The sequence below is a fragment of the Panthera leo genome, chromosome B1 (assembly GCF_018350215.1).
Source record: "Panthera leo isolate Ple1 chromosome B1, P.leo_Ple1_pat1.1, whole genome shotgun sequence".
Lineage (NCBI taxonomy): Eukaryota > Metazoa > Chordata > Mammalia > Carnivora > Felidae > Panthera > Panthera leo.
Window position 1 is genome coordinate 35,550,458 of NC_056682.1, and position 22,528 is coordinate 35,572,985.

The window sequence follows — 22,528 nt, forward strand, 5'->3', positions numbered from 1 at the left end:
CAGCTACTCTGAAAACAGTATGGAGGTTCCTCAAAAAATTAAAAATAGAACTACCCTACGACTCCGCAATTGCACTACTAGGCATTTATCCAAAGTATACAGGAGTGCTGATTCAAAGGGACACATGCACCCCAATGTTTATAGCAGTGCTATTAACAATAGTCAAATTATGGAAAGAACACAAATATCCGTCAATTGATGGATTAAGAAAATGTGGTGTATATATACAGTGGAATATTACTCAGAGATTAAAAAGGCGGAATGCTTGCCATCTGCAACAATGTGGCTAGCACTGGAGGGTATTATGTGCTAAGTGAAATAAGTCAGTCAGAGAAAGACAGATATCATGATTTCACTCATATGTGGAATTTGAAAAACTCAACACATGAACATAGGGAAAGTGAAGAAAAAATAAGATAAAAACAGAGGAGACAAACCATAAGAGACTCTTAAGTACAGAGAACAAACTGAGGGTTGCTGGTGGCGATGGAGTAGAGGTTAAATGGGTGACAAGCATTAAGGAGGGCACTTTTCAGGATGAGCACTGGGTGTCCTTATGTAAGAGATGAAATCACTGGGTTCTACTCCTGAAGCCAAGACTACACTGTATGTTAACTAACTTGAATATAAATTTAAAAAAAAAGGAAAAGGAAAAAAAAATGAAGGTGTTAGAACTTGGTGACAAAGTAGTGTATCATACAGGTCTCCTTAGAGACAGAATTCAACTTTTTTTTTTTTTTTCCTTATCTCTAACACTGAAAAACATCAAACTGTTTGAAGGACAGTGTAGGGAACATTAATCTAAAAGGAAACAAGGTGGAGTTCTAGTGACTGACTGTAATCATATGAAATTATTAAATTTCTTGCTGTTAATCTCCATGCAAAGGGCTAACTCTGACCCTAAGAAATGAAAGCCACTTATCAACGCTTCCTTTGATGTACTGGCCAAGGCAAAACCCAGTATTTTGCTTGCTCATTGTGCCAGACCCAATATCAGTTTAATGACAGCAATTCTCTATGGTTAGCATTCCTGGGAGTTCTAGGGGTGATTATAGGGAGGCATTTGTCTTGAACCAAAATGAAAAGTGCCTAATAATAGTCATAAAAAGCTGAGTAAATTCAAAAGCTTTAATTGCTGAAATTTACCCTCACTTCCCTGATAAGGGCATGAGATTATATCTATAGGCATCAGGCTTATTACAATCTGGGGAAATAATCATTACTTACCCAGCAAAATCAAAGCATTTATCTCTTTATGCTGCTCTGTACAAGTAGAAGCCTGAAAGCAGTCCCTTTGAGCTGCCTGTTCAGCAATGACTAACTTTTCAGTCTGTTTAGGAGATTCACCTCCAATATGGGATCCCTCCCACTAAATCAGACTTCCTCTTAAAGTGGTCAGATAGGTAGTCCTTAAAAACAACTCTAGAATTTCTGTTCCCCTTACCTCATAAAACTTTTTTAAGGAGCCCACCAGGCATAGCTTCAGGCTATCCACAATCTCCTGATGAGGCATCTGGAACACCACTCGTGAATACCATTTTGTGAGTGTGCTGTGGAGGAGGTAGTAAAGAGAGAGAGAGAGATGAACACACACTCACAGAGGAAGGCTCACAGTCTGAATGTCAGCACAGAGGCGCCTCTATGCACCGATACGGTATCTAGTAAATGCATTTATGTTACAGATAAAAACATACGTTAATATGAGAAAAGATATATATGTAAGTCATACACAGAATGTAAAAATATAGGCATAATTGTGGTATTTGATACAAAACTGCTTCCAACTGAAAAAATTTCAGATATCCACCAACAGAGGACTAGTTAAATAGTGTTCTGGCATACAATAAATTCCATGCAGCAGTTAAAAAGAATTGGTTGAGATTCTTTGTATTGATATGTGAAAATATCTGCAATATACAATTTAAGTACATAAAACAAGAAATAGCATACATAGCAATATGCCATTTTGTGAACATACGTGCACCACCTATACGTGTTACTATGCACATAAGTGAGAATTTGAAAAGTATATATACTTCAAACCTTTGGTGGTGGTCAATAAAAGATGGTCCACGAGGAACCTTCACTTTCTAAATTTCTGCAGGTATCTGCATGAACAGGTCTTGTTTTTAATCAGAACAAACAAAAAAATCCCTCATTCCTAGGGGGAAAAAACACCAAGACAGAGCCCCCATTCTGAAGAAGACCAGACCACATTTGAGGCAACAAACTTACAGACCTGACAAGCTTGCTAAACAGGCTGCATAAACTAATAGAAAGATAAAGGAGAAAATAGAGTTAAGTATTCTTTTCTAAAGTATACTTTTACTATAATACAAAATATTCAAAAAGTATTTGCTAGATTTACAATAAGATTAGGCATCAAAATGAGGTAACCAAACAAAATGGAACTGAGTAGACTTACAGATTGATGCTTGCAACAAAGCCAACCACGGAGCGCATGCCTCGGTTGGGGTCATGGTAAACATCCATCCCAATCACCATTAATTGTTTCTGGGTTAGAAAACAAAAAACAAACCAGAAAAACCAAGCAATCCATCACCCCATCTTCAATTATTATCTGAACCCCAAAAGCAACATATGAAAATGAATTCTGGAGGAAGAAAGAGACTGTAATCAACTTGACATTTTTTTTAAACACTATGAATAAGTCAGAGATGTAGAACAAGGATCAGCATGCTTTTCCTGTAAAGGACCGTACAGTAAATAACACTGGGCTTTGTGAGCCACAGTCTCTGTAGGAACTGCTCAATTTTGTCTGTCATTACAACAGAAGAGCAGCCACAGTTAGTCTGTAAAGAAGTATAGCTATATTCCAATAAAACTGCATTTAAGGACAATGAAAATGGAATGTCATATAATTTTCATGTGTCAGAAAATATCAGTCTTATTTTTATTGGTTTCAACTAAGGTTATAGAAACCATTCTCAGGACGTGGGCTACACAAAAGCAGGCCATGAACCATTTAGACCACTAAGCATGGAGAATAAGGATAACTCTATGAGGAAAACTAGGAAAATAGCTAGGTAGAAGTCTCTGGAGAGCTAAATTGAATGAAGAAAACATCTCAGCATCACTCACCAGAGGAATATCCACTCCCCAGAGCTCACCACCCAATTTACAATTAATCTGAAGTAAAATTTTCTGGGCCACACTCCGAAGCCTGGTTGGCTGACCAATGGTTCGAACATTGATGACCTATAATAAAGGGGTGTGGAGAAAGGGGACACTATAAGCCTGTCAGACGATATAAACAAGCCTGAAGTAAACACCACATTTGTTTAAGAAACCCCAGTTAGCAGGCAATACACTATGCATGACTAGCTCTAATTCTAGGATTTCTATGTAGGCATGCACGCGCACACACAACACACATCAAAACAAAAAGACAACCAAAACCCAAAAACTTTCAAAAGGATCTCACACAGAATAAATTAAACAAACAAACAAACAAACCTACTTAGGATTAACAGCTTTCCCCTTTCAGAGTGAAGCCTATACTCTCAGAACCCAGTCATGTGAAACCACCCAGCAGCTCACTCTCTGAACCAGCAAGAGTACTCATTTGTGGATATGAAGGCAGTATTTATTTACAAAGAGCCTCTGCTTTTCACCAGGTTACTCTAATAAGGGGAACTTTCCACCAGAAAGGTTACACATGATGGCTTCTAATAGTAACTTCAGTTTTTGAACATCTGTACCCCTCTTTTCAAAACCTCAAGGGAGGTTATAGAGTTTCCATGTATGCCTCCTGCCTAGCTCTCCACTCACCTGTGAGGGCACAGGAGCCTGCACACAGCACAGCTTTTTAATAGCCCCATAGAGGTCGTCACGTGTTCCCATGATGATGCAAACAACCATCTGTATCTTCCTCTTGAAGAGATAAAGTACATATAAGTCAGGCTTTGGAAGTCGCAGGGGACCTTGATGGGACTCCAGCTGTGGGCAGTCTAAGAGCCTGTGAAGTCATAGGACCTTTAAGGCAAAAGGGACTGAAACAAAGAGGGTAGACACTCCAACCCCGAACAGGTCCTTGAACCTTTGCTGGATTCAGGGCTTCTTTGCAGAAATACGGGATAGAATACCATAAATTATCTAGAGGTGGCCCTGACTACCTGAGTTCTTCCTTAGGAAAATTAAGATGCCTGAACAAGGCAGGCTTGAAAATTTGCAAAGATTACTTTTTAGTTGCTGCTTTCAATTCCCTAGAATGCTTTTACCACTCTCTTCAGTAAACCAAGCACCTTATTACATTCATACCACAAAACTGAGCAAACATGGAATGCAATACCACAAGAAAAGATTCAGAGCCAAGCACAAAGAAATGAAGCTATTGCCAAATCTGTAAGTGGCTTTTCCTAACTTCCTGGTTAGGAGAGAGAATGATATTGCCAGCAGCATATCTCATATAAACATCTGTGATCCCTCACCATTTAAGAGATCCAACACTGGAAACAGAGGATCTTTCAGCATAAATAAAGAAAAGTAGCACGGAAGGGAAATGAAAGTGCCAATCCTTTATGCCAGAAACAGCTACTAATGGTAAATCAATAATATATTATTCCAAATCAAGATTAGTGTTAGATTAAGACTTCTCAGAGAACACACGTTCCAGCAATCACATCAAAGAACTTCTGAAGTCACGTAGAACACAGGCTGCACACTGGGAGCCTATGGGTTGGATCTATCAAACACATGTAGCTTTTTAGTCCCTGCAATGAGTTACATGTTGTTTTTTTTTAATTAACATTTAAACATATGGAGGGGCACACACATACAAATCCAGATTTTTTGCTTCTACTGAAAAACAAATAAATAAAAAATTAATTTGATAATGCTGGGCTTTTATCTGCAGTCATGGGGTTGATTACTCTCTTAAGTTCACTATAGTCCCCTCCTAGCCCACTACACTTGTGTTTCTCATCTGGCTCCTGCAGACATGTGTGGGATAATAAATAAATAATAATAATAAATTAATGAGTAAATAATAAAAATAATAATAAAAAATAATAAAACAGCATGCCCTAAAGATGACAAAGAGACAGTAAGACCAAGATGAGTTAAGTTTGGTAAACATGAATGAAACTTCTATCCATGCTGCATGAAAACTGTTGGCAGTACACTCTTCTAAAGAGAACATGAACAAGTATGAGATGGGGGAGTTGATGCACTACACTGGGCAATTCTTCTGAAAGCAGAGCAGAATTATCAATGATCAGGCTCAGGGGGTAGCCATGGCAGAGTACAACTAGCATGGGGAACCAGAAGGAAATTACAAAGACAGAATATGAGGGTGCTGCTCTGGGTGATAACCCAGAGTTGGGGATCAGAGAGATCCCAGAAAAATCTAATTCCAGTAATGATCTCACAACAATGGACTCTTCAAGTCAAAGACTAATTACTTCCCAAAACATTTGCTCTGCTTTTGTTCCTTAAGCTTCTTCCTCCGTTTTGTGTGCAAACAGGTAAGAACCGCAGGCTTGAACTACTGAGTTATGAGTGCTATGACCTGCTCAGCTGCAGCGCTCACAAGCAGCTATCAGGACCGAGCTGATGGCCCAGGTGCCAGGTTCACCACCAGAGCAATTCAAATCTTAAGCCAGACCAGACCATGACAGTGCAGTACTGAATTGTGCAAAATGGCACTGGGCCCAAAAAGTTGCTTTCTGAGCACAACATGTTCTATACAGATAACGAACTAGAGTTAAGTCAGCTATTCTCTCCGTCAATTACGTGAAAAAAGAACACCAGAGTGAGAGAGACTACTGCCAACATAGAATGAGAGAATCAATTAACCAAAGGGCATGAAGACTACTTGGTATAGTATTTCATGTGTACATGAGTAAGACACAGATTTCTGGACATCATAAACAGCAGACTGATAAGCAAGATAATTTAAAATCAAGTATGCAACGATTTTAAAACAAGCATTCTACTCATATACTCAAATTAGTTTATTACCTCAACTCCTAGCATGGATTGAATGGTTCTGACATAGGTCTCAATTCGATCATCCTTTAGTTCAACCCAGGCTGGTGGGCTGAGGCGCATACCAATGGGGCCAGCTATCTTTTCCAACATATTAACCAGTTCTCGGGCCTGATCCATTGCTCTCTTTGGGTAAAACAGTGCCCAGAAATGCATGGGGACCTAGGAATAACCACAAGCTATTTTTAGCACTTCCCACAACTTAAACACTCCAAACTCACACCCAGGAGATATTAGTCTAGAGAAGAAACTGCTTTTAATTCTCTTTTGCTTGAGTCCTTTTTGATCTAATTCCTATAATTAACATAGTTGTGGGTGATAAGTAAACTGTGGCATACTCCCACAGTGGAACACTGTACACTTGTAAGTACACTTTTCCTTTAAATATATTTCAATAAAAAGTTTTAGAAACAGATGTACTTTATGCATGGCCAAAGAGACCACATTAGGCAAAAACATTTAAAAATACTGATACACAATTTTGTTCTTCAGTTCTCTTGGTGGGAGACTGTTTTAATTACTTCTTTCATGGATAAAAAACATCTTCAAGGAACTCCCAGGGAAAATCCAGGAAGATAAAGGAAAATAAATGGAAGACTGGGTACTAGGCCTGCACTATATGAATTACCATAGCAATCTATTTCCTTTTCCTAAGTCTATGGCCAACCAAAGTGCTTCCCTCTAACAACTCATCAATTTGCTCTATTTGAAGGACCCCTGTTTAGCAGATAATTCAGGATGGGAATTCAGTTGGTACTCTCCCTCAAAAAGAAGACACTGAATCATTCCTGCTTTCTAATTTCCATATTTTTAGTAATACTGGTCCTCTCTTCACCACCTTAAAAGTCACTTACAGTCAAGATGGAAAGGTCTCTGGTTACTTCCTTAATCCAGTTTAGTTCCTGAGATGTGATAAATGAAGTATTTCTTAAGTTAATTCTTTCCATTGGCAGAACACGTCCTTCAATCTATAACAGAAAACAAAGTACACATGACATGAGTCATTTGCAAACATTAATTTAGGAAAAAACACTGACGCTGTTCTCTCTTGGGCCTTGTCAACTCCACTGTATAGACCTGTTCCTGGTATAACGCCTGAGAATGGCACAAAAATGAAACTGCTAGCAATGAGTCCAGGTCAATAAAACCCTGGACAAATACAGGTAAAATTTTTATAGGCAAGGCTTTTTAATTATTGAAGTTTCCAACATGGTCTCCCAAAACAAAGCATTATCTCTTTAGAAGTAGACAATGCATATAAAACAACTATAATTTCAAGATAAATAGGAATATAATCTTTAAAAATATTTTAAGGGACAAATTGCAAGTAGAAAATTAAAAGTAAAATTTTTTTTTAAAAAGAGTTCTTTTAAAGTTTATTTTGAGAGAGAGAGAGAGAGAGAGAGAGAGAGAGCGAGCACGCGCACATATGTGCAGGGCAGAAAGAAAGGGAAACAGAATCCCACGCAGGCTCCACACTGTCAGCGCAGAGCCTGATGTGGGGCTTGAACTCACAAACTATGAGATCATGACTTGAGCCAAAACTAGACACTTAACCAACTGAGCCATCCAGGTGCCGAAAAGTAAAATTTCTCAATAAGGCTGAACATAAACTATACCTACTATTATACTCTAAAAAGAAAAGCAGGCAGGAAAAGACATAAATATAATGAAAGAACAAATTAAAGTTAGGAATAAGTCAATCAGATCTAAATATCCAAACACAGGAAAATAATTTAGTTGATATAACAGCATAATGAACTATTTTGCAAACATTGCAATCAATTTTCTATAATTTATTTTTTATAATCTACATCCAAGTTAGTTAGCACATGGTGCAACAATGATTACAGGAGTAGATTCCTTAACTCCCTTACCCATTTAGCCCATCCCTCCTCCCAAAACCCCTCCAGCAACCCTCTGTTTGTTCTCTATATTTAAGAGTCTCTTATGTTTTGTCCCCCTCCGTTTTTATATTATTTTTGCTTCCCTTCCCTTATGTTCATCTGTTCTGTGTCTTAAAGTCCTCACATGAGTGAAATCATGTATTTGTCTATGACTAACCTTGCTTAGCATAATACCCTCTAGTTCCATCCACGTAGCTGCAAATGGCAAGATTTCATTCTTTTTGATTGCCAAGTAATACTCCATTGTGTGTGTGTGTGTATATATATATATACGTATATACATATATATATATGTACACCATTGTGTATACAATGTGTGTGTGTGTGTATATATATATATACATATATACATATACATATATATATATATATATATATATATATATATATACACACCACATCTTCTTTATCCATTCATCCATCGATGGACATTTGGGCTCTTTCCATACTTTGGCTGTTGCTGATAGTGCTGCTATAAACATTGGGGTGCATGTGTCCCTTCGAAACAGCATACCTGTATCCCTTGGATAAATACCTAGTAGTGCAATTGCTGAGTAGTAGGGTAGTTATATTTTTAATTTTTTGAGGAACCTCCATACTGTTTTCCAGACTGGCGGCACCAGTCTGCAGCCCCTTTGTAACAACATGTAATATGATCCTGTTTTTACAAAAAAATAAATAGTAATGTATGCATCATAAAAATTGAGTCTGGGGCGCCCACATGGCTCAATCAGTTAAGCATCTGACTTTGGCTCAGGTCATGATCTCAAGGTTCATAAGTTCAAGCCCTGCATTGGGCTCTGTACTGGCAGTGCAGAGCCTACTTAGGATTCTCTCTCTCCCTCTCTCTGCTGCACCCCCACTGCTTGCGCTCTCTCTCAAAATAACCTAAAAAAAAAAAATCGAATGCATCTACACTTAGTGGTGATTATCTCTGGGGATGTATAATTACAGAGGATTTTTACTTTCTATGATCTCTACCATTTGCTTATTAAAAAATAACAGAGGCGGGGCACCTGAGTGGCTCAAACGGTTGAGCATCTGACTTTGGCACAGGATCTCACAATCCGTGGGTCTGAGCCCTACATTGGGCTCAGAGCCTGGAGCCTGCTTCAGATTCTGTCTCTCCATCTCTCTCTGTCTCTCCCCTGCTTGCACTCTCTCTTTCCCAAAAATAAATAAACATTTAAAAAATTTTAATACAAAAACGTAATAACAGGGGCGCCTGGGTGGCTCAGTCAGTTAAGCATCTGACTCCGGCTCAGGTCATGGTCTCACAGTTCGTGAGTTCAAGCCCCACATCAGGCTCTGTGCTGATAGAGCGGAGCCAGCCTCAGATTCTGTGTCTCCCTCTCTCTCTGCCCCTCCCCTGCTTACACTCTCTCTCTCTCTCCCAAAAATAAAAAACATAAAAAATTAAAAAAAAATATATCTACTTATTTCATCTATAATCAAAAGAAATTTCAATGATTTAATTACCATTATCAAAATCTAACATAAATAACAATGCCCATATTAGCAAGAGTGTAAGGAATCAAACTCATGATATGAAAGTAAAAACTTGAACCTTAAACCTTGAAACTTGAGCCTAGAAGGCAACTGGCAATATACAACAAAAGCACTAAAAACATAAGTGTCCCCTGACCTAATAATTCCACTTCCATAAATTTGACTATGAAAATAAACATGTAAAAAGATTCAATTACAAGGCTCTTCATTGAATAACTATTTCTAACAGAAAAATACTAAATTCAATTTGAATGTAAAAGAAAAGGAAATTGTTAATAAACTATCTGGCAGCCATTAAAATGTTCAGAAAAATATTAAATGACATGGAAAAACTGAGGGGAAAAAAGGAAACTATATGAATACATGCTATGTGTGAGTGTGCGTAAGCATGTAAGCATGCACAGACACACACACAAATCCAATGAAGGTCATGTACCAAAATGTTAAGAGTAGTTATCCTGATACAGCAAGATGAACTTTTTTCTTCTTTGGTTTATGTTTTCTATGTCTTCAAATTGACACTTAATAACATGAAAACATGTTCAGGATATGATATTAAATGAAAAAGAAGATGTAAAACCATACACAATATAATCACAACTTTGTAAGAAAAAGATTTATCTTACAGAAAAATGTGTAGGGAAAGGAAATACACCAAAGTATATTTTATGTTATTTTGTTATGTTACGTTATTTATTTATTTTTTGAGAGAGAACATGTGTGAACAGAGGAGGGGCAGAGAGAGAGAGAGGGAGAGAAAGAGAATCTTAAGTAGGATCCACGCTCAGCTCAGTACAGAGCCCGACACAAGGCTTGATCCCACAACTTCGAGATCATGACCTGAGCCGAAATAAAGAGCTGGACACTTAACCAACTGAGCTACCCAGGTGCCCCTGAAGTTATCTTTTATAAATATCTAAAATAAGTCACCGAGATATCATCTTTGGATGATGAAATTACTGATGTTTTTATTTCTTTATGTTTTCTAAAATTTCAAATTTTCCTTATTCACTATCCATTACTTTTATTAAAACAGAGAAAAAGAAATTAAAAAAAATTTTTTTTAACATTTCTTTATTTTTGAGAGAGAGAAGAGTGTGAGCAGAGGAGGGGCAGAGAGAAAGGGAGACACAGAATCTGAAGCAGGCTCCATCCAGGCTCCAAGCTGTTAGCACAGAGCCCGATGTGGGGCTCAAACTGTGAGATCATGACCTGAGCTGAGGTTGGACGCTTAACTGATTAAGCCACCCAGGCACCCCGAGAAAAAGAAATTTTTAACAAGGAGCCAATTCAAAATGCAAAAGAATTACAGAAAAGACAGAATTAATTATTTTGGTATAATCTCAAAAGCAGGTGAAAAATAATAACAGCTAATGTTTACTGAGCACCTGCTATGTGTCACATATTATACGAAAGATGGTACCATTTAAATTTTTATAATTCAATCATTATCGTCATTTTATAGATAAAGAAACTACAATATGCTATGCAACTTGTTCAAAGTAATTAAGATGGCAAGTGGTAGAGCTGAGATTCAAAGCCAAATAAAATTTTTTTTTAATGTTTATTTTTGACAGAGAGAGAGAGACAGAGGGGGGAGCTGCAGAGAGAGAGGGAGACACAGAAGCCAAAGCAGGCTCCAGGCTCTGAGCTGTCAGCACAGAGCCTGACGTGGGACTTGAACCCACAAACCCTGAGATCATGACCCGAGACAAAGTTGGATGCCCAACCGACTGAGCCACCCAGGCGCCCCCAGATTCAAAGACAAATAAGCAGATACTGAAGGCCAAGGACTCTACCATCTCATGCTGCCTCTGTCCTACGGATCACACTGCATAAATTAATACAACATAGCAGATTCCAGCAAACCGCAGGTAGAAAGGGCTGTAAGAAAATTCGATTGTGTAAGACTAAGACTCTCTATGCCTACAGAAAGCATGACAATAGTATATTCAAAGAATCACAAGTTACTTCTTGGAGAAGAAAAAAAAAAAGAAAAGGACATACAGAACGTTAAGAATTATTTGGGTTGGAAACCTGAAAATGAGGTAAATTGTAAGTCAATATTCCTTGTGCCATCTGCCTGACTAAAAATTAACACCTCGGAGCCCTGGGAAATATAGAAGAAAAATCTGTAAGAGCTAGTAGCAAATTAAGATAAGGAAATTCAAATATTAGGACTAGGACCCAAAAAAAGTGTAACAATAAAGCAAAACTCCAAAATAAAGATAAGGTAGGGAGCTATCAGCCAGTTTCATTCATTAAGCTCTTAAAATTGCTGGTCAATGCTGGTTCCTACTCCACTACATCTTCCAGTTCACCTTATGTACATCCTTCTGGAGACAGAGTCCCCAGCGTGCCAATTCATTGCTAGCTGTCTCATTCTTCGAAATTCTCTGCAGCAAGCATTCCAAAGCATTATGGTGCTGTTTGGGGCTCAGGTTGATCTGCTGGGTTAAATCCTAAATAGAATTAAGACAGAGATAATGTTATAAGTATTACTTCCTCCAACATGAAGTTAAACCCCAATGTGTCTAAAACATTTCCAAAAGAAAACCTCTTTCCCATTGAAATCTGTAGAATTTTCAAATACCTCCAAGGATTTTAATAAACATCTGTCAGAAATGTGAATGAGGTCTACAGTTAAAACTTTAACCATAAAAGAATTTGAAATGTTATTGTTTCTTTCTCCCATATGACCTTATCTCTTTCTCAAAGCCAGGTTCTGAATTTAAAATTCCTAAGAAAGTCTATGAAACAGGAGCAAAGGGGGCTTGATTATACCTATTTAATATTTCGGAAAAATATGGGGGAAAGCATTCTGTACCCAGCACAGAGTCAAACATAACAGAATGGAAAATCACATCCAGTCTTAATCTTCATGTCATACTACAGAGCACTATATTTAACGTCACCATAAGACACTTTTTGTCCAATGTTTCAACAATAGGTGCTTTCTAAATGTTATTGTTGAATAAATATCTATCTAGAAGGTGTATATGAAGACTATCACATAAGTGAGTTCTTTATTTTTCTGAGACCAAAGAACAGTACAGTTGTTCCCTGCGAGGCAGTCATTAGCACCAGTCAACGTGGCTACACAGATAGCTCTGTGATCATAAAATCATTAGGTGACTGAGCCTTGTAAGGAAGGAGCCTTGACCTATGTAAGAAACAGAGAAGGAACAAAAGTAAACATGAAAGAAATCTCTTACAAGAATGTTAAGCTTCACTTCAGGCTCTTGACGATGTTACTGAAAATAGTCTGTGGCATTGGAGACAGGAATGGATCCAAGGGTAACACAGACAAGGGCTGAAAAAGTGAGGCAGCACAGTAGTTCAAGTGTGGAAAGTCCCAAGCGCTGCAGACAGAGTGGAGGCAAAGCACTCTGACTCTGGATTCATGCTGCTGCGCACGTCTCTGCTTCTCAGCTATTTCCTACGGGGGCTGAGCCTGACACCTCCTGGACACTCCAAGACCCAAAGATAAACTTTTATCCTTTCACGTCAGCCTCTGACTTGTGGATTGCCTTTTGCTACATTATCTCCTCCACTCCTTCAAATAGACTGAAGGCTTGTAGCAATGCTAGAAAAACTCAGTGCTCTCAAAAAACCTCATGATCATATGACTAGCTTACAGTCATCTATTTGATTGGTTAGGGTTAAAACAGAGATACTTGTTTCCTTTTACCTTATAATCCAATCATTCCATTGTTCTAACACTCTTCAAAAGGGAAATCTGATCAGCTTTTTCATAGCGTTTGGGAAGGGACATTGGATCATGTTTTATAGAAAGGAGAACTGGAGGCTGGAAGAACAGACCTACCAGGTGATGCCACAAACCTGCCCAGGTCTAGCTCAAGCTGCTATCAAAAAGGACTTCCATTCAACATGGGCAGTTCTCACCTTCATGGCTCTGAAGTCCTTCTTCATCTTCTCAGGGATTCCAGTCATGAATGAAAGCTCAGGCAGCAGCAGGATTTCGCCTTTCAGCAGCTTTGAAGAGAGAATGGAAAGCAAAAATAAGGAAGTAGAAGATTGTCTTGTTCCTGTGACCTGACAGACATGCCATGCTCATGGCTGGGCCTGCAGGGACATAACTGGCACACTAGGGAACATAAAACCCCAAAGAAGAGGGCAATGAAACACTGCAAGTATTTTACCCTTTTCCCTTCAGTCACAATACTTTGAGCCTGTTGTATTAGGTAAAGGGAAAAAAAAATATTTTTTAATGTTTGTTTATTTTTGATACAGAGAGAGACAGAGTACAACCAAGGGAGGGGCAGAGAGAGAGGGAGACATAGAATCCGAAGCAGGTTCCAGGCTCCAAGCTGTCAGCACAGAGCCCCATGCTTGAACCCAAGCTTGAACCCATGAACCATGAGATCATGACTTGAGCCAAAGTCAGAACCCTAACCAACTGAGCCACCCAGGCACCCTGGTAAAGGGGGAAATACTGATATGGTAAAAAAGAAAGGAAAAACTAGAAGAAAACAATCTGTCCCTCTTGGGCCTCCATACAAGCTAAGGTGATACCTCCATCTCATCTAACCCATTGATCTTCAGCTTTCTCACCTAAGACCGAGGAATCAGTATCAAGGCACTTTCCCCTGGCCCCTAGCCCTGTTTGTTAAATGTCTACAACTTCCCTAATGGATGCAGTGCTCTAATCTTTAGCAGCAAATTCTTTTTTCCTTAACCTAACTTGCTCATATGGATACTTAGCTCCTCACTACAGGGACTTCAAAAGCAAGTCCTAGCCGTGCACAGCATTCCCCAACCACATTGTAACTCTGCTCCAGGGTCCCCAGCACCATGGATGAAGATGAAGAACTTAAGCTGGAAGTACAAATCTGACACTCCCCACTCACCATCCCTTGGTTATTCTGTCTCTCACTGGGCCTGTGGATCAGCAGTGGCTGGTCCTCTTCCTTAATTGTGATCCCATAGTTTTTGCTAGAGCAGGGCAGAGGCAGGAAAACATTTCAGAAGCAGCATCACTACTCTTAACAGCAACACAGTCTGACTCTCCTAACTAGCACTGAGGCACACAATTTGCATAATACCCTTGTCAAGAATCCACTAGAAACTCATCATAGCGTATTTATAGCTGGAAAAGGCAGGCTCAAGTTAACACTGCAATTAAATGGAGGAGAAATTGTCTAATAGTCCAGGGAAAAATTTGCTTAAAACTGTGAAGGCTTGGGGCACCTGGGTGGCTCAGTCGGTTAAGTGTCTGACTTCGGCTCAAGTCATGATCTCACGGTCCGTGAGTTCGAGCCCCACGTCGGGCTCTGTGCTGACATCTCAGAGCCTGGAGCCTGCTTCAGATTCTGTGTCTCCCTCTCTCTGTGCCCCTCCCCCGCTCATGCTCTGTCTCTCTCTGTCTCAAAAATAAATAAACATTAAAAAAAAAAAAAAAAAAAAAACTGTGAAGGCTTGGGCAACTGGAAAGGCAAAATGATAGTCAAATGATTAATGACTCGAATTTCATCTCTCCAACCAGACTTCTAAACCAGCAAAAGAAATATAATTCAAAGCCCTGGCATTAATTTATAAAGTAACTTCCAAATGCACTAAAAGAAATGAAATTGTAAGGGTAGCATATTCAAATCAAATCCCACAAACAAACTCATTCAACCTTAGGTGTATTACCAATCCAATTATTTTAAAAGTGTCCTGCTGTTTGCTACTATGGAACTCAATATCCTGCAATAGAATGGTAGATTACATTCCACACCCTCCCAAAGGCACAAGCCCAGTCAGTCTCTTCTTTCCACCTGTAGTATTCCAAGAATGTGATCTCCTTCCCATCAGACATTGTGAAGCTATCTTTTGGTGTCTTATTCCAATCCACATCATCAATGCGATAGGTACGATTGTTGTATCGGGTTATAACAATATTGCCAACCAGAAGCTTAGTGCACTCATCCTGGAAGTTTTCTTTGTTCTGCTGATACATGGCATGCCTTTGGAAAGAGACAAAAGACTGGTCATCATATTTGTACATGCAGAGCACAGTGAAAAGGATAGGGGATGCAAGTAAGTACCTCAGGGATATGATCACAGCTATATAGCACCGGAAGGCTCCAGCTGTCTCTTTAAAGAGATAGGACTCTCATCTCTTTTCTTTTTAACATTACCAAAAAAATCAAAATCAATAAAAAATAGTGAAAAGGTAAAAGTCAAAAACAGCAACTACAAATTAGTAAAATTCATAGTTTGCCTTCAAAAAGGGTATTTATTCAAACAAATCAAACAAAATAATTATTTTGTATCATCATTATTAGGATAGTCTACAGTGGAACAACAAAACATTCTTTCAACTATATTTGCCCTTTTGAGCTAATGGAAAGGATTACAAATACCTATCATTATATAGCACTGGTGAAGATGCTGAAGATGCAGATGAGCAGACTCACCATAGGCAAATGTACCCTCAAGGTAACCTCTAAACAATGCCGTGAACAAGCCAACACAGGTAACTCGCAGGAAGCATGTGTGAATATGCCCAGGGACTCCAGGAAAGTTTACAGAGGCAGCTGATACTTGAAGAAGCAATCTGCCAAGCAGAAATGCCAGGGGGCAGAGGAATGAGTGACACTCCAGGCAGAGGCAGCAGTATGCAGGGGACAAGCAGGGATCTGGGGATGGGGAGGACAAGGAGGTGGAACAGGGACAGAAGATGGTAAGCACAGGCTGAAGATAGGCAGGGACCAGATGTGAATGTCCTTGTAAGTCAAGGATCGGAGCTTGGACTTTGTTCTGTGGGTCAGTGTCACCCAGGGTATATTCTTCAGAAACACGGATCCCTTGAGAAGTTGTGAGAAGTGTGGAAAAGGTTGTACAATCAAAAAAGTTGAGTCCATTCTGCATATTATAAGCCCTGCTTAGAGATTCACTGCATACATTAGCATATCAGGCTACTAAAGAAACGTACTTAGCTTGATTTACCTCCAATGTATTTAACCAGATTCCTCCCACCTTTTTCCTTTTTACCTCACAGAATGAACATTCAGTTCATTACCACTCTGGATAATTAGTGTCCTGCAGAACTCTCCCTAAGAAAGACTATAGTAAGTGATGAAAATCAGACACCTGAAGCAGTTCAACATTGATGACAGACCCAGGGCCAAAATGCTTGGGTTCAAATCTTGTGTCTTACACTTACTAGCCTATGAAACTTTTGAGCGAGTTACTGCTCTTTGTGCCTTGGTTTCCTCATGTGAAAGTGGGTCAGTGAAAGAACCTAACTCATAGCGTTGTTGAGAGAACACAATGACTTTATATAAATGAAGCGTTGAGAACAGTGCCTAGCACAGATAATAGAACTGTGTTAAGTGCTTGCAAATATCATCTCCATCATTGCCATTAGTGCTTGATACATGCCGGATGCAGCGTGAGTGTGTGTGTGTGTGTGTGTGTGTGTGTGTGTGTGTGTGTGGCCTTATTCTGTCTGCTAGGTTAAATACAGAGGAGAGATGGCTACAAACACAGTTCGCTATACATATGTAGCTGTGGAAATCAAAAGTAACCACTAGTATAGAATCTATATTCAAACACTTTTTAAGCTGTAATTTATTTTCAAAATCTTCCATGACAGTTTTTAGTATTCTCTCACCAAAGCCCATTCCCCTAATCATTGTCTTTGCATTAGAAAAGGTACGTGGAAGATGTGGAAGAGGGAGGCCCAATCAAGAAAAAGCTAAAAATGGACTGAGGAAGGCAGGAGATAAAGAATATAGACCTATATCTTGTTACTCCAATATTCAACATTGAAAAGTAGATAAAAATCAATGATTTTTAACTGTACTATTTTACTCTGACTTCTCTACTGAGATTAAAATAAAAAATAAAAAATAAAAAATCATGCTGAAAAGAAAGCAGACCAAATAACAAAAAAACAAAAAATGAGTCTATGCCATATAATTCTACTTACAATTTCTAGAAAATTCTAGAAAATGTAAACTTATCTCTAGTGGCAGAAACCAGATCAGTGCTTGCTGCCCATGGTGGGTAGAGAGAGGTCTGAAACAGACATGAGTAAATTTTGAGTGGGAAATGGATATGTTCATGATCTTCACTGCGATGTTTCATAGGTATATAAGTATAGTAAAACTCATCAAATTGTATACTTTAAATGTATAAGGTTGATTGTGTCCACTGTGCCCTACTAAATCTGAAAAAAGAAAAAACAGAATAGAATAAGATCCAAATGAGACTGGAATATACATTAGGATTGAGTGTCCAGTGATCACTAGTGGCATTTCAAGTTAGTGAGGGGAAATATATCATTAAAAAATGGATAAGAACACTTGCTAATCATTTACAAAATAAATTCTTATTAAGTTAATGTTAATGTGTAAGAAATTAAGTAATAAAAGTAGATAATAACATAAACATTCATATCCTCCTGGAAATTAAAAAGAAATCATCACAAACTTTGGAAAAGATAATTTTGTACCCACAGTAACCAGTAGCCATAAAATCCAGTTTAAAAAAAATTTTTTTTAAGTTTTATTTATTTTGGGATAGATAGAGAGAGAGAGAGAGAGAGAGAGAGAGAGGGGCAGAGGGGGAGAGAGAGAGGGAGAAAAAGAAAATCCCAAGCAGGCTCCGCACTGTCAAAGCAGAGCCTGACGTGGGGCTTGAACTCAAGAACCCTGAGATCATGACCTGAGCAGAAGTCGGATGCTTAACGTATTGAGTCACCCAGGTGCCCCTAAAAACACTTTTTTAAATGTTTATTTATTTGGGGGGGGGGGTAAATAGGGGAGGGGCAGAGAGAGAGAATCCCAAGCAGGCTCTGCACTATCAGCACGAACATGAACCGTGAGATCACGACCTGAGCTTAAGTCAGACAGATGCTCCACCGACTGAGCTATCCAGGCACCCCCATAAGATCCAGTTTTAATACATCTGTATCAAGTCACCTCTTGCAAGCTATCTAACCAATGTCAACCCCTTGTTTCTATACATTGAGGAACGCCTTAATCCAATAAGCATCCCACAGAGTACTAATCAATCAACAATAGACTGCCTGAGCAACCACTTTCTACTGCTTGCCCCTCTGCAAGACTGCCGTCCTGAACTCCATACCTCTCCAATACTCTATGTAAGGTCAGCAGTCTTTTACTGCAATAAGCAGGAACTCAGCCTTTTCTTTATTTCAGATAAAACAGAAGTCTCATCATTCTTTGGCAATTCTGAAGGTTTCACCAAGGTAACTATGGAAGCTCTTCCTCAGCAACACTCCAGGAGTTTCAGACCAACAGATGCACTCACTGGGCCTTTTGTGCTTAACTCTATTTGTCCACCAGATCTGCTGCAGTGAGTCAATCCCAACAACAAGCTGAGCTCTGACTAGTTTCATTAGGCTTTGGCTGCCTAATGACCTTTCAGGTTAGAAGTCATTGTTTGGCAATCCCTATCAAAATAATGCCAGCATTCTTCACAGAACTAGAACAAACAATCCTAAAATTTGTATGGAATCAGAAAAGCCCATGAATAGCCAAAATAATCCTGAAAAAGAAAACCAAGCCTGGAGGCATCACAATTCCGGACTTTAACCTATATTACAAAGTTATAATCATCAAGATAGTATGGTATTGGTACAAAAACAGACACGTAGACCAATGGAAAAGAATAAAGAACCCAGAAATGGACCCACAAATATATGGCCAACTAATCCTTGACAAAGCAAGAAAGAATATCCAGTGGAATAAAGACAGCCTCTTCAGCAAATTGTGCTGGGAAAACTGGACAGCGACATGCAAAAGAATGAACCTCGACCACTTTCTTGCACCACACACACACACACACAAAACTCAGAATGTAGGAAAGACCTAACTATAAGACAGGAAGCCATCAAAATCCTAGAGAAGAAAGCAGACAAAACCTCTTTGACCTAGGCCACAGCAACTCCTTACTCAACATGTCTCTGGAGGCAAGGGAAACAAAAGCAAAAATGAACTACTGGGACTGCATCAAAATAAAAAGCTTTCGCACTGCAAAGGAAACAATCAGCAAAACTAAAAGGCAACTGATGGAATGAGAGAAGATATTTGCAAATGACATACATGATAAAAGGTTAGTATCCTCTAAAAAGAATTTATCAAACTCAACACCCAAAAAACAAGTAATCCAGTGAAGAAATGGGCAAAAGACATGAAAGACACTTTTCCAAAGAAGACATCCAGATGGCCAATTGACACATGAAAAAATGCTCAACATCACTCATCATCAGGGAAATGCAAATCAAAACCACAATGAGATACCACCTCACACCAGTCAGAATGGCTAAAATTAACAACTCGGGCGACAACAGATGTTGGCAAAGATGCGGGGAAAGAGGAACCCTTTTGCACTCTAGTGGGAATGCAAACTGTTACAGCCACTCTGGAAAACAGTATGGAGGTTCCTCAAAAGATTAAAAATAGAACTACCCTATGACCAGCAATTGCACTACTAGGTATTTCTCCAAAGGATACAAGTGTGCTGTTTTGAAGGGGTACGTGCACTGTTTATAGCAGCGCTATTGACAATAGTCAAAGTATGGAAAAAGCCCAAATGTCTATCAACTAATGAATGGATAAAAAAGATTGTGATACACACACACACACACGCACATACATACAATGGAGTACTATTCAGCAATCAAAAAGAATGAAGTCTTGCCATTTGCCAATAATGTGGAGGGAACTGGAGTGTATTATGCTAAGCGAAATTACTCAGAGAAAGACAAATATCATATGACTTAACTCATGTGGAATTTAAAATAATGAACATAAAGGAAAGGAAGCAAAAATAATATAAAAATAGGAAGGGGGGTGCCTGGGTGGCTCAGTTGGTTAAGCGTCAGACTTCAGGTCAGGTAATGATCTTCCAGTCTGTGTGTTGGAGCCCCGCGTCAGGCTCTGTGCTGACACACAGCTCAGAACCTGGAGCCTGCTTTGGATTCTGTCTCTCCTTCTCTCTCTGCCCCTCCCCCGCTCACATTCTGTCTCTCAAAAATAAATATTTAAAAAAAAAACACAGAAGGGGACAAAACATAAGAGACTCTTAAATACAGAGAACAAACTAAGGGTTGTTGGAGGGGGTGGTTCTGGGTGGGGGGGATGGGCTAAATGGACAAGAAGTATTAAGGAGGACACTTGCTGGGATGAGCAATGAGTATTTTACGTAGGAGACGAATCACTGGATTCTACTCCTGAAATCATTATTGCACTATATGCTAACTAACTTGGATGCAAATTAAAAAAGAAAAAAAAAGTCATTGTTTGGACCCAAGTCTTTGTTTTGAAAATTATTTTTGCCATTAACTTGATTATTTTCCATTTGCTTACTTTGCTTTTGCTGTTATTTGTCTAGATGCATAAAGTCTTCTTTCATATGTTTTTGTTTTGCCCTAGATTTCCTTGTCTCTGTTAAATGTATGAGGGTGTTCTATAAAGAATGCATGGAGGCATAAACCAGATAAAGCCTGGTTCAGAGACACTTCAGAGACATCATACTTGAAGGTCCATGAATCCAGCAACCAATTTGTAAAAAAGCAAGTGGTCAAACGTTAGTTAGGAAGGCACTTCTTGTCTTGGCAATTTGTGAAAGAAGCTCACTGTGTTTATTTAGTTCAAATTCCAGGGTCAATGATAGTTGGATCACTGATCTCATGGCCCTTTCTATCTGTGCTTGGAACCTGAAATACGGTTCACAAACACACATCCTTAGACAACTTTAGTGCTTCTCTTTCTTGTTTGTCATTAAGTTTGCCTATGTCAAAGGTCTCAAACTCTGCCTGGAAGAATTTCTCCTTCCAATATAAAGGTATACCATAGTTGTTCTGATTCTGGCACTTTCCTTGATAAATGTAAAAAAAATTTTGAGTTAAAATTACAATGTCAAAAGCGCACACAGAACATTCTCCAATATATATCATATGCTAGATCATAGAACAACTTCAATAAATATAGAAGGATAGAAATACAATTCTGTTGTCTGGCCACAACAGAATGAAATTAGAAATCAAAAACAGAAGAAATTCAGAAAACTCACGTATATATGGAAATTAAACAACACACTCCCCTAAATAATCAATGGATCAAACAAGAAATCATAAAGGAAATTAGAAAATATTTTGAACTAGATATAAACGAAAACACAACATACCAAAATGTACAGGATACAGCTAAAGCATTACTTAGAGGAAAATTTATAGCTGTAAAAGCCTATATTAAAAAGAAAAAATATCCCAAATAAACTAACCTTCCACCTCAAGACACTGGAAAGAGAAGAGAAAACTACACCTTAAGTATGCAAAAGGAAGGAAATAAGAGTGGGAGTTAATGAAATAGAGAACAGAAAATAAAGAAAATCAACAAAACCAAATACTGGTTTTCTGAAAAGGTCAACAACATCGACAAACTTTTAGGTAGACTACCTGTGAAAAAAGGAGACTTGGATTTCTAAAACCTGGAATTCAAGAGGGGACATCACAACTGGCTCATAGAAATAAAAAGAATTGTAAGGGAACACTTTGAACAGCAATATGCTAACAAATTAGATCACCTAAATAAAATGAACAAACTCCTAGAAAGACACAAATTACCAAAACTGAGCCAAAAATAAACAGAAAATCTGATAAATATCTAACATGTACAGAAATTGAATTAGTAATTTAAAAACTGCACACAAAGAAAAACCAAAGCCCAGATGGCTTCTCTGTTGACTTTCTACCAAGCATTCAAAAGAAAATGAATTCTAATCCTTCACAAACTCTTTCAAAAAACAGAAGAGGAAGGGACTACTTCCCAACTCTTCCTATAAGGCTGGTATTACCGAGATATCAAAATCAGACAAAGGCCTCACAAGAAAGATACAGATATTGTTTAGGAATACAGACAAAAATCCTCAACGAAATACAAGCAAACTAAATCTAGCAACATATAGAAAAAAATCATATACCATGAGCAAGTAAGATGTATCCCATGAATGCAAGGTTGATTTAATATCCAAAGATCAATTAAAAAAGATTTTTTAAATAAAATTTATTTATTCTGAGCAAGAGAGCAAGCAGGGGAGAGGCAGAGAAAGGGGAAAGGAAGGAG

The 22,528-nt window shown here is 38.5% G+C and overlaps 1 protein-coding gene across 5 annotated transcripts in view; it reads right to left on the minus strand.

The window, feature by feature from the left end:
* Positions 1 to 22,528, minus strand: part of PIWIL2 (piwi like RNA-mediated gene silencing 2) — a 75,788-nt gene that overhangs the window by 38,908 nt on the left and 14,352 nt on the right. For 4 of the 5 annotated variants that reach the window (XM_042934618.1, XM_042934616.1, XM_042934617.1 and 1 more), the window contains exons 11-20: positions 15,206 to 15,394; positions 14,297 to 14,381; positions 13,332 to 13,421; positions 11,747 to 11,887; positions 6,864 to 6,977; positions 5,983 to 6,171; positions 3,793 to 3,894; positions 3,103 to 3,219; positions 2,426 to 2,514; positions 1,445 to 1,550 (exon numbers count right to left, since the gene is read on the minus strand). In XM_042934618.1, coding sequence (XP_042790552.1) covers positions 1,445 to 1,550; positions 2,426 to 2,514; positions 3,103 to 3,219; positions 3,793 to 3,894; positions 5,983 to 6,171; positions 6,864 to 6,977; positions 11,747 to 11,887; positions 13,332 to 13,421; positions 14,297 to 14,381; positions 15,206 to 15,394 — 1,222 coding nt within the window. The remainder of the gene's footprint in view (positions 1 to 1,444; positions 1,551 to 2,425; positions 2,515 to 3,102; positions 3,220 to 3,792; positions 3,895 to 5,982; positions 6,172 to 6,863; positions 6,978 to 11,746; positions 11,888 to 13,331; positions 13,422 to 14,296; positions 14,382 to 15,205; positions 15,395 to 22,528) is intronic. The other variant, XM_042934620.1, reaches the window with a different exon arrangement.